This window comes from Procambarus clarkii, chromosome 49 (genome assembly GCF_040958095.1).
Source record: "Procambarus clarkii isolate CNS0578487 chromosome 49, FALCON_Pclarkii_2.0, whole genome shotgun sequence".
In the NCBI taxonomy this organism is placed as follows: domain Eukaryota; kingdom Metazoa; phylum Arthropoda; class Malacostraca; order Decapoda; family Cambaridae; genus Procambarus; species Procambarus clarkii.
This window is the reverse complement of record NC_091198.1, coordinates 18798629-18811128: the sequence shown is the minus strand read 5'-3', so window position 1 is coordinate 18811128 and position 12500 is coordinate 18798629. Positions and strand designations below refer to the sequence as shown.

The window sequence follows — 12500 nt, the reverse complement described above, 5'->3', positions numbered from 1 at the left end:
ACAGACGGGAAGAGTTACTCACTATTTCAGGGCCTCGCCAGCCACAAAGGGGGAGTTTTGTCTGTAAATGTGTATGAATGGTTGTGTTGTTATGGTGTGTGTGTGTGTGTGTGTGTGTGTATGTGTGTGTGTGTGTGTGTGTGTGTGTGTGTGTATGTGTGTGTGTGTGTGTGTGTGTGTGTGTGTGTGTGTGTGTGTGTGTGTGTGTGTGTGTGTGTGGGTGTGTGTGTGTGTGTGTGTGTGTGTGTGTGTGTGTGTGTGTGTGTGGGTGGGTGTGTGTGTGTGTGTGTGGGTGTGTGTGTGTGTGTGTGTGTGTGTGTGTGTGTGTGTGTGTGTGTGTGTGTGTGTGTGTGTGTGTGTGTGTGTGTGTGTGTGTGTGTGTGTATGAATGATTCCTTACACAAGCTTCTAAATGAAGTTCTAATGTTAGCCAGCCTCGCATACACCACTGATGATATCCTTTTGATTTGGGACTTCTGGGGGACAAGTTCGATGTGATATCAACCCCCAGATCTGTCTACCTGACTCTTGAAGGATACCATCTCCCAATTTCTACTTTGTGTTCAGACCCGTACGCCCTACACCTATTTCCATTACTTTACACCTACTTGAGTTAAACTCTAGTAGCCACTTGTTGAACCATTCCTCCAGTGTGTTGCTTCAGAACACAAACCAACAATGAACCACTTACGGGTGCAACTCAACCAACCGTTTGCCATCAATAACAAAAAATGCCTCGCAATTGGCTAGACCCAATTTACATATTTGATAATGCCCACACACATCATATGTAAAGGTCAAATGAGTGACCCTCACTCACATTGACCTGAGAATACCAAGCTGTGTGCCTAGTAGCAGGCTCTGAACCCTCATTGTCGATTACCAATTATATAATTCAAGCTTGACGCAGTAATTTGGAGTTGTTGATTTCGCTGTTGTGTAACCCGGACGCATGAAAGATATTTGTAATGGCTGGAGTAGAGAGAGGAGAAGAGTTATTGGTGGGGATATTGACGCTGTAGTCTTCCCTCTTGTGGCGACATTGACGTTGTATTCGACGCTGTAGTCGACGCTGTATTCGACGCTGTATTCGACGCTGTAGTCAACGCTGTATTCGACGCTGTATTCGATGCTGTAGTCGACGCTGTATTCGACGCTGTAGTCGACGCTGTTGTCGACGCTGTAGTCGACGCTGTAGTCGACGCTGTATTCGACGCTGTATTCGACGCTGTAGTCGACGCTGTAGTCGACGCTGTATTCGACGCTATAGTCGACGCTGTAGTCGACGCTGTAGTCGACGCTGTATTCGACTCTGTAGTCGACGCTGTATTCGACGCTGTATTCGACTCTGTAGTCGACGCTGTAGTCGACACTGTATTCGACGCTGTAGTCGACGCTGTAGTCGACACTGTAGTCGACGCTGTATTCGACACTGTAGTCGACGCCGTTGTTTTCCATCTTACCGTGTTGATGTATGGGACAAAAAGGGGCTGAAAATGACGAAAATTATCTCAAAAGGGAGACGGTGAGCCTCATGGCTCAAGATATAATGCTCTAAGTCGACATTTTAAAATCAGACACATTAGTATAAACTGAAGCCCCCCCGTTAAGCTGACCACCCCATCGGCGTCGATAGGTTAGGTGGGTTGTTTGGGTGTGTGAACGGTACTTCACAACAAGGTGTATTACATAAGAACATAAGAACAAGGTAACTGCAGAAGGCCTATTGGCCCCTACGAGGCAGCTCCTATCTATAACCACCCAATCCCACTCATAAACGTGGTCCTGTTATCCTATTGATCCTGTTATCCTAGTTCACCTGATCTTCAATAACTAAAGCAACTGCTGTTCTGTTGTTTGCATTGCCAGCAGTAAGTGCCGGTTACTGTTGACCCTTGAGCTATATAGCCGACTGCCGCTGTACCCAGGCAAGGATACAGTGGCAGTCGGGTTAAATGAACAAATCCACAAGAGCCGTGTAGGAGGGCCGTTCATTTGATGCTCTTTGTGCTATCTTAATGTTGCTATCAACCTATTGCTCCTGCTACCACTATTATCACTGCAACTACTAGTGTTTCTACCTCTACTGCAACCACAACTACCACTATTAAGAGGTGACATAAGGGGTTGGGTAAGGTAGATCAGTGGGTGGGTGAGGTAGATCAAAGGGTGGGTGATGTAGATCAAAGGGTGGGTGAGGTAGATCAAAGGGTGGGTAAGGTAGATCAGTGGGTGGGTGAGGTAGATCAAAGGGGGTAGGAGAAGTCAAAATAGGTGAATGCCCCTTCTACAAGGTGTGTCTGGGAAAATAGGTGTCGATTGAGAGAGGGCAGAATAGGGGTGGAGTGGGCAGAATAGGGGGTAGAGTGGGCAGAATAGGGGGTAGAGTGGGCACAATAGGGGGTAGAGTGGACACAATAGGGGTAGAGTGGGCAGAATAGGGTAGAGTGGACACAATAAGGGTAGAGTGGGCACAATAGGGGTAGAGTGGGCACAATAAGGGTAGAGTGGGCACAATAGGGGTAGAGTGGGCACAATAAGGGTAGAGTGGGCACAATAGGGGTAGAGTGGGCACAATAAGGGTAGAGTGGGCACAATAGGGGGTAGAGTGGACACAATAGGGGTAGAGTGGGCACAATAAGGGTAGAGTGGGCACAATAGGGGTAGAGAGGGCAGAATAGGGGTAGAGTGGACACAATAAGGGTAGAGTGGGCACAATAGGGGTAGAGAGGGCAGAATAGGGGTAGAGTGGGCACAATAGGGGTAGAGTGGACACAATAGGGGTAGAGTGGACACAATAGGGGTAGAGTGGGCACAATAGGGGGTAGAGTGGACACAATAGGGGTAGAGTGGACACAATAGGGGGTAGAGTGGACACAATAGGGGTAGAGTGGGCACAACAGGGGTAGAGTGGACACAATAGGGGGTAGAGTGGACACAATAGGGGTAGAGTGGGCACAATAGGGGTAGAGTGGACACAATAGGGGTAGAGTGGGCACAATAGGGGTAGAGTGGGCACAATAGGGGTAGAGTGGACACAATAGGGGTAGAGTGGACACAATAGGGGTAGAGTGGGCACAATAGGGGTAGAGTGGACACAATAGGGGTAGAGTGGGCACAATAGGGGTAGAGTGGGCACAATAGGGGTAGAGTGGACACAATAGGGGTAGAGTGGACACAATAGGGGTAGAGTGGGCACAATAGGGGTAGAGTGGGCACAATAGGGGGTAGAGTGGACACAATAGGGGGTGGAGTGGGCAGAATATATAACCACCCTGGCAACCCAACACACAACCAGTATATATAATAAATTCTTATATTGCGTCTGGTCGATGTTGGTGAATTATTGAATAGAAAAAGTGAGTCATTTCACGCTAGTCAGTTTGTCTTTGCTCTTTATATATTCTATTTGCGCCTGCAGGATAGAGCTGTTAGCTCTTGGGCCCCGCCTTTCTTGCCGTCTGTGGTCGAACGTATTATTTCTCCTGTTACACACATTCCCAGGAATCAACTCCGCTAGCAGCTGTTTAACTCACTGGTACCTATTTGGAGAGCACTTTGAAAGGATAGGATTAAGAGCTGGGATACGAGGACGGGGTGAAGGAATAGTGACCAACAGCTTGGACCTTCGGGGATCGAGCCCCGACCTAGCATTAAGACGGAAGATTGTTACTCTACCGACCAGTCCAAGTGGATCACATCTCTCAAGTAAACGCTTTGAAACACCTTCCATTCCGAATAGAAATCATGTAATTCAACATACTATCAACTTCAGAGCCACGGAACGACGTGTTAACGACCTCTCAGACAACAAAGGCTTGACCTGTGGCCTCTGACCTCTCGTCAAAAGGTCAGATTAACTGTGAACTTTGTCGGAAAGGTGATGTCGTCACCTGTAGATGCCAAGCCTTTGTACTGGGGTGGGACGAGTTCCTTGGCCCTTCAATGGGTCGTTATGGGTTATTGTCAACTACGGACATCTAATGACCTATTAACACCCTCATGAGCTCAAGCTCAATTGATTGATTATGTCATTATGTACACTTTTATATTCGTATGTTTGCCCAACAGGTTTCGCCGTACTCGAGTGCCATGTATGGAGGCACTGTCAACTCCAGCTTGAAGCCCAGTGCCAACAACAACAGTCAGAGTACGGAAGACTCCCACAATAACATTAACGAGGTGGGTGCTGGTTCCAGGTCCCCCAATTACCTCTAACTTTAAATCTTTCAGATAATTCTGGTAATTAATTTAGAGTGTGGCAATTAATACCCCTCACACGCCATCAATGTATCTCATCATCAACGCCAGTGATCATCAATGGTTGTATCATCAATGACCACATTAATGATCACATCAACACAGTCATCAATGACCACATTAATGATCACATCAACACAGTCATCAATGACCACATTAATGATCACATCAACACAGTCATCAATGGCCACATTAATGACCACATCAACACAGTCATCAATGACCACATTATTGATCACATCAACACAGTCATCAATGACCACATTAATGATCACATCAACACAGTCATCAATGACCACATTAATGATCACAGCAACACAGTCATCAATGACCACATCAATGATCACATCAACACAATCATCAGTGGTTGCATCATCAATGACCACATTAATGATCACATCAACACAGTCATCAATGACCACATCAATGATCACATCAACACAATCATCAGTGGTTGCATCATCAATGACCACATTAATGATCACATCAACACAGTCATCAATGACCACATCAATGATCACATCAACACAATCATCAGTGGTTGCATCATCAATGACCACATTAATGATCACATCAACACAGTCATCAATGACCACATCAATGATCACATCAACACAATCATCAGTGGTTGCATCATCAATGACCACATTAATGATCACATCAACACAGTCATCAATGCATCATCAATCACCAATATCATCAATGGTTCAATCATCAACAGCAGCTGGTGGCCAAGCGGGAGAGGACCAGGAAGAACAGTAAAACCTCAGATGTGAGAACATTCTCATTGTACCTTCCTCACCTGTGTCTCATTATCCACCTGTGTGTCTCATTATCCACCTGTGTCTCATTATCCACCTGTGTGTCTCATTATCCACCTGTGTCTCATTATCCACCTGTGTGTGTCTTATTATCCACCTGTGTCTCATTATCCACCTGTGTGTGTCTCATTATCCACCTGTGTGTGTCTCATTATCCACCTGTGTGTGTCTCATTATCCACCTGTGTCTCATTATCCACCTGTGTGTGTGTCTCATTATCCACCTGTGTCTCATTATCCACCTGTGTGTGTCTCATTATCCACCTGTGTCTCATTATCCACCTGTGTGTGTCTCATTATCCACCTGTGTCTCATTATCCACCTGTGTCTCATTATCCACCTGTGTGTGTCTCATTATCCACCTGTGTGTGTGTCTCATTATCCACCTGTGTGTGTGTCTCATTATCCACCTGTGTGTGTGTCTCATTATCCACCTGTGTGTGTCTCATTATCCACCTGTGTCTCATTATTCACCTGTGTGTGTCTCATTATCCACCTGTGTGTCTCATTATCCACCTGTGTGTGTCTCATTATCCACCTGTGTGTCTCATTATCCACCTGTGTGTGTCTCATTATTCAACTGTGTGTCTCATTATCCACCTGTGTGTGTGTGTCTCATTATCCACCTGTGTGTGTGTGTCTCATTATCCACCTGTGTGTGTGTCTCATTATCCACCTGTGTGTCTCATTATCCACCTGTGTGTCTCATTATCCACCTGTGTGTGTCTCATTATCCACCTGTGTGTCTCATTATCCACCTGTGTGTGTCTCATTATCCACCTGTGTGTGTCTCATTATCCACCTGTGTGTCTCATTATCCACCTGTGTGTGTCTCATTATCCACCTGTGTGTGTCTCATTATCCACCTGTGTGTGTCTCATTATCCACCTGTGTGTGTCTCATTATCCACCTGTGTGTGTCTCATTATCCACCTGTGTGTGTGTCTCATTATCCACATGTGTGTGTGTCTCATTATCCACCTGTGTGTGTGTCTCATTATCCATCTGTGTCTCATTATCCATCTGTGTGTGTGTGTCTCATTATCCACCTGTGTGTGTGTCTCATTATCCACCTGTGTGTCTCATTATCCACCTGTGTGTCTCATTATCCACCTGTGTGTGTCTCATTATCCACCTGTGTGTGTCTCATTATCCACCTGTGTGTGTCTCATTATCCACCTGTGTGTCTCATTATCCACCTGTGTGTGCCTCATTATCCACCTGTGTGTGTCTCATTATCCACCTGTGTGTGTCTCATTATCCACCTGTGTGTCTCATTATCCACCTGTGTGCCTCATTATCCACCTGTGTGTGTCTCATTATCCATCTGTGTGTCTCATTATCCACCTGTGTGTGTCTCATTATACACCTGTGTGTCTCATTATCCACCTGTGTGTGTCTCATTATCCACCTGTGTGTCTCATTATCCACCTGTGTGTGTGTCTCATTATCCACCTGTGTGTCTCATTATCCACCTGTGTGTGTCTCATTATCCACCCGTGTGTGTCTCATTATCCACCTGTGTGTGTCTCATTATCCACCTGTGTGTCTCATTATACACCTGTGTGTGTGTCTCATTATCCATCTGTGTGTGTCTCATTATCCACCTGTGTGTCTCATTATCCACCTGTGGGTGTGTCTCATTATCCACCTGTGTGTCTCATTATCCACCTGTGTGTGTGTCTCATTATCCACCTGTGTGTGTGTCTCATTATCCACCTGTGTGTCTCATTATCCACCTGTGTGTCTCATTATCCACCTGTGTGTCTCATTATCCACCTGTGTGTGTCTCATTATCCACGTGTGTCTCATTATCCACCTGTGTGTCTCATTATCCACCTGTGTCTCATTATCCACCTGTGTGTGTGTCTCATTATCCACCTGTGTGTGTGTCTCATTATCCACCTGTGTGTCTCATCATCCACCTGTGTCTCATTATCCACCTGTGTGTCTCATTATTCAACTGTGTGTCTCATTATCCACCTGTGTGTGTGTCTCATTATCCACCTGTGTGTCTCATTATTCACCTGTGTCTCATTATCCACCTGTGTGTGTGTCTCATTATCCACCTGTGTGTCTCATTATCCACCTGTGTGTCTCATTATCCACCTGTGTGTCTCATTATCCACCTGTGTGTCTCATTATCCTCCTGTGTGTCTCATTATCCACCTGTGTGTCTCATTATCCACCTGTGTGTCTCATTATCCACCTGTGTGTGTGTCTCATTATCTACCTGTGTGTGTGTCTCATTATCCACCTGTGTGTCTCATTATCCACCTGTGTGTCTCATTATCCTGCTGTGTGTCTCATTATCCACCTGTGTGTCTCATTATCCACCTGTGTGTCTCATTATCCACCTGTGTGTGTGTCTCATTATCCACCTGTGTCTCATTATCCACCTGTGTGTCTCATTATCCACCTGTGTGTCTCATTATCCACCTGTGTGTCTCATTATCCACCTGTGTGTGTGTCTCATTATCCACCTGTGTGTCTCATTATCCACCTGTGTGTCTCATTATCCACCTGTGTGTGACTCATTATCTACCTGTGTGTCTCATTATACACCAGTATGTGTCTCATTATCCACCTGTGTGTCTCATTATCCACCTGTGTGTGTCTCATTATCCACCTGTGTGTCTCATTATCCACCTGTGTGTCTCATTATCCACCTGTGTGTCTCATTATACACCAGTATGTCTCATTATCCACCTGTGTGTCTCATTATAGACCTGTGTGTGTGTGTCTCATTATCCACCTGTGTGTCTCATTATAGACCTGTGTGTGCCTCATTATCCACCTGTGTGTCTCATTATACACCTGTGTGTGTCTCATTATCCACCTGTGTGTCTCATTATCCACCTGTGTGTCTCATTATCCACCTGTGTGTCTCATTATCCACCTGTGTGTCTCATTATCCACCTGTGTCTCATTATCCACCTGTGTGTCTCATTATACACCTGTGTGTTTCATTATCCACCTGTGTGTGTCTCATTATCCACCTGTGTCTCATTATCCACCTGTGTGTCTCATTATACACCTGTGTGTTTCATTATCCACCTGTGTGTGCCTCATTATCCACCTGTGTGTCTCATTATCCACCTGTGTGTCTCATTATCCACCTGTGTGTGCCTCATTATCCACCTGTGTATCTCATTATCCACCTGTGTGTGCCTCATTATCCACCTGTGTGTGTCTCATTATCCACCTGTGTCTCATTATCCACTTGTGTCTTGATGTCAGGGCTGGTGTCAGGGCTGGTGTCAGGGCTGGTGTCAGGGCTGGTGTCAGGGCTGGTGTCAGGGCTAGTGTCAGGGCTGGTGTCAGGGCTAGTGTCAGGGCTGGTGTCAGGGCTAGTGTCAGGGCTGGTGTCAGGGCTGGTGTCAGGGCTAGTGTCAGGGCTGGTGTCAGGGCAGGTGTCAGGGCTGGTGTCAGGGCTAGTGTCAGGGCTGGTGTCAGGGCTGGTGTCAGGGCTGGTGTCAGGGCTGGTGTCAGGGCTGGTGTCAGGGCTGGTGTCAGGGCTAGTGTCAGGGCTGGTGTCAGGGCTGGTGTCAGGGCTGGTGTCAGGGCTGGTGTCAGGGCTGGTGTCAGGGCTGGTGTCAGGGCTGGTGTCAGGGCTGGTGTCAGGGCAGGTGTCAGGGATAGTGTCAGGGCGGGTGTCAGGGATAGTGTCAGGGCTGGTGTCAGGGCTGGTGTCAGGGCTGGTGTCAGGGCTGGTGTCAGGGCTGGTGTCAGGGCAGGTGTCAGGGATAGTGTCAGGGCTGGTGTCAGGGATAGTGTCAGGGCTGGTGTCAGGGCTGGTGTCAGGGCTGGTGTCAGGGCTAGTGTCAGGGCTGGTGTCAGGGCTGGTGTCAGGGCTGGTGTCAGGGCTAGTGTCAGGGCTGGTGTCAGGGCTGGTGTCAGGGCTGGTGTCAGGGCTGGTGTCAGAGCTGGTGTCAGGGCGGGTGTCAGGGATAGTGTCAGGGCTGGTGTCAGGGCTGGTGTCAGGGCGGGTGTCAGGGATAGTGTCAGGGCGGGTGTCAGGGATAGTGTCAGGGCTGGTGTCAGGGCTGGTGTCAGGGCTGGTGTCAGGGCTGGTGTCAGGGCTGGTGTCAGGGATAGTGTCAGGGCAGGTGTCAGGGCGGGTGTCAGGGCAGGTGTCAGGGCTAGTGTCAGGGCTGGTGTCAGGGCTGGTGTCAGGGCTGGTGTCAGGGATAGTGTCAGGGCTACTGTCAGGGCTGGTGTCAGGGCTGGTGTCAGGGCGGGTGTCAGGGATAGTGTCAGGGCAGGTGTCAGGGCGGGTGTCAGGGCGGGTGTCAGGGCAGGTGTCAGGGCTGGTGTCAGGGCTGGTGTCAGGGCTAGTGTCAGGGCTAGTGTCAGGCCTGGTGTCAGGGCAGGTGTCAGGGCAGGTGTCAGGGCTGGTGTCAGGGCTGGAGCTAAAAATGCTTCAGAATTAATCTACCTGAAAGCCAGAAATGCAACTCAACAATTAATCTTCAACACTGGAATTGTGTTTTCATTCTCTGACGGATCTGTTATACACGCGCGTGCACACACACACACACACACACACACACACACACACACACACACACACACACACACACACACACACACACACACACACACACACACACAAATTATGAGGAGGATTGAAACTGAGGACGATAGTAGGAGGCTACAAGATGACCTAGACAGACTGAGTGAATGGTCCAACAATTGGCTGTTGAAGTTCAACCCGAGTAAATGCAAAGTAATGAATCTAGGCAGTGGAAATAGGAGGCCAGGCACAGGATACAGAATAGGAGATGAAGTACTTAATGAAACGGACAGAGAGAAAGATCTAGGAGTTGATATCACACCAAACCTGTCTCCTGAAGCCCACATAAAAAGAATAACGTCTGCGGCATATGTGAGGCTGGCTAACATCAGAACAGCGTTCAGGAACCTGTGTAAGGAATCATTCAGAATCTTGTACACCACATATGTAAGACCAATCCTGGAGTATGCGGCCCCAGCATGGAGCCCGTACCTTGTCAAGCACAAGACGAAGCTGGAAAAAGTCCAAAGGTGTGCCACTAGACTAGTCCCAGAACTAAGAGGCATGAGTTACGAGGAAAGGCTGCGGGAAATGCACCTTACGACACTGGAAGACAGAAGAGTAAGGGGAGACATGATCACAACGTACAAAATTCTCAGAGGAATCGACCGGGTAAACAAGGATAAACTGTTCAACACTGGTGGGACGCGAACAAGGGGACACAGGTGAAAACTGAGTACCCACATGAGCCACAGAGACGTTAGAAGGAACTTTTTCAGTGTCAGAGTGGTTAACGGATGGAATGCATTAGGCAGTGATGTGGTGGAGGCTGACTCCATACACAGTTTTAAATGTAGATATGATAGAGCCCAATAGGCTCAGGAATCTGTACACTAGTTGATTGACAGTTGAGAGGCGGGACCAAAGAGCCAAAGCTCAACCCTCGCAAGCACAAATAGGTGAGTACAAATAGGTGAGTGTACACACACACACACACACACACACACACACACACACACACACACACACACACACACACACACACACACACACACACACACATCTAGCGTGAAATCCGTTATATTTTTCAAATATGCCACGTGTTGATTGGCTGACGCACCGTCCAATCACCGGCATAGCGTCGCCATGGCAACCCAACCGCTTCTGGCGCGTCACTTTAAGCGCGGGAAACACTCATATTACAAGCTTCATGAGATTTATTTCCCCATTTTTAAATATAACAGAGCAACACAACATTATTTTTAACAAGCCAGCAGCTGTTAGAAGTGGGATAATGGCAGGTGATTAGCGTTAGGGTAGTTAGTGATGGATTGGACTCTCCTAAAGGTCTTCTACCTTCGTGATGAATCCTAATTGAGGGGTAGAGATGGTGTGGTCTCACTCTACCTTCTCTAATCTTTCCCTTGCGTCTCTCAAAGATGAATGTGATCCACTAAACTGTTGTCTCTCCCTCCCGGGTGCAAGCAGCTCAAAATCGACCGCTCCACACTCGACCAGTTCCTCAAAATCGAGCGGGAGATCGCCGCCGAAGAGGCCAACAGCCCCATCCAGCCGCTGGAACTCAAGGCGGAGCAGTTAGTGCGACTCATCCACGAGATTGACCACTTGGAGGCCAACCTTAAGGATCTGGAGACACAAGCGTGAGTTATCAGTCATATTTTTTTATCTTTTCTAGCAGTTTCAATTTCTCTAATTTGGTATTTTCTATGTCTCTATTCATTCTTGGTTTTATTCAACCACTTGAGGTGGACTGTAGAGCGACGGTCTCGCTTCATGCAGGTCGGTGTTCAATTCCCGTCCGTCCATTAGTGATTGGGGCACCATTCCTTTCCCTCCGTCCCATCCCTAATCCTTATCCTGACCCCTTCCCAGTGCTATATAGTCGTAATGGCTTGGTGCTTTCCCCTGATAGCTCTTGGCTTCATTTCGTTAGATAAAGTCCAGTTCATCTCTCTCTTAGAGAAATAGTCATTTCAAATTTTTCAAATTGAATGAACTTCAGTTCTTTCAAATTAGAATTCAAATTGAAATAGACTTTGAAATCTTTCAAAGTCTAAATTCCTTTTGTTCGAGAGTAAAAGTTTGTCTCTATCTTGAGAGTATCCTGAGATAATTTCGGGCCTTAGCGTCCCCGCGGCCCGGTCCTCGACCAGGCCTCCTTTTTGGGGGGCTCTAGTGTACAATATCTGTTAAACCAGTTTAATATTGGTTCTTTTGTAATTATTGACTGTGCAAGTGTTTCTCCCTGTTAATTAGTGCCACAGACGTGCTCTCGTTACCTGTAGAGTGCCTGGCACTTCACACGTAAAAAAAAAGTGACTTTTTAGTGCCTTTTTTATGGCATTTAATGAGCATGTTAGCTTGTGTTGGCTCTCTATAGTGTAGACCTGGACCAGATTCACCAAGCAGTTACGCGAGCACTTACGAACCTGGGGCTAGATTCACCAAGCAGTTACGCAAGCACTTACGAACCTGGGACCAGATTCACCAAGCAGTTACGCGAGCACTTACGAACCTGGGACCAGATTCACCAAGCAGTTACGCGAGCACTTACGAACCTGGGACCAGATTCACCAAGCAGTTACGCGAGCACTTACGAACCTGGGGCTAGATTCACGAAGCAGTTACGCAAGCACTTACGAACCTGGGGTCAGATTCACGAAGCAGTTACGCGAGCACTTACGAACCTGGGACCAGATTCACCAAGAAGTTACGCGAGCACTTACGAACCTGGGACCAGATTCACCAAGCAGTTACGCGAGCACTTACGAACCTGGGGCTAGATTCACGAAGCAGTTACGCAAGCACTTACGAACCTGGGGTCAGATTCACGAAGCAGTTACGCAAGCACTTACGAACGTGTCCATCTTTTCTCAATCTTTGA

General features: G+C 47.5%; 1 protein-coding gene across 4 annotated transcripts in view; it reads left to right on the top strand.

Annotated features, from left to right (window-relative positions):
- Positions 1-12500, top strand: part of LOC123763421 (girdin) — a 55202-nt gene that overhangs the window by 7445 nt on the left and 35257 nt on the right. For 3 of the 4 annotated variants that reach the window (XM_069303063.1, XM_069303061.1, XM_069303060.1), the window contains exons 3-5: positions 4072-4182; positions 4982-5032; positions 11084-11256. In XM_069303063.1, the coding sequence (XP_069159164.1) occupies positions 4072-4182; positions 4982-5032; positions 11084-11256 (335 nt within the window). The remainder of the gene's footprint in view (positions 1-4071; positions 4183-4981; positions 5033-11083; positions 11257-12500) is intronic. The other variant, XM_069303062.1, reaches the window with a different exon arrangement.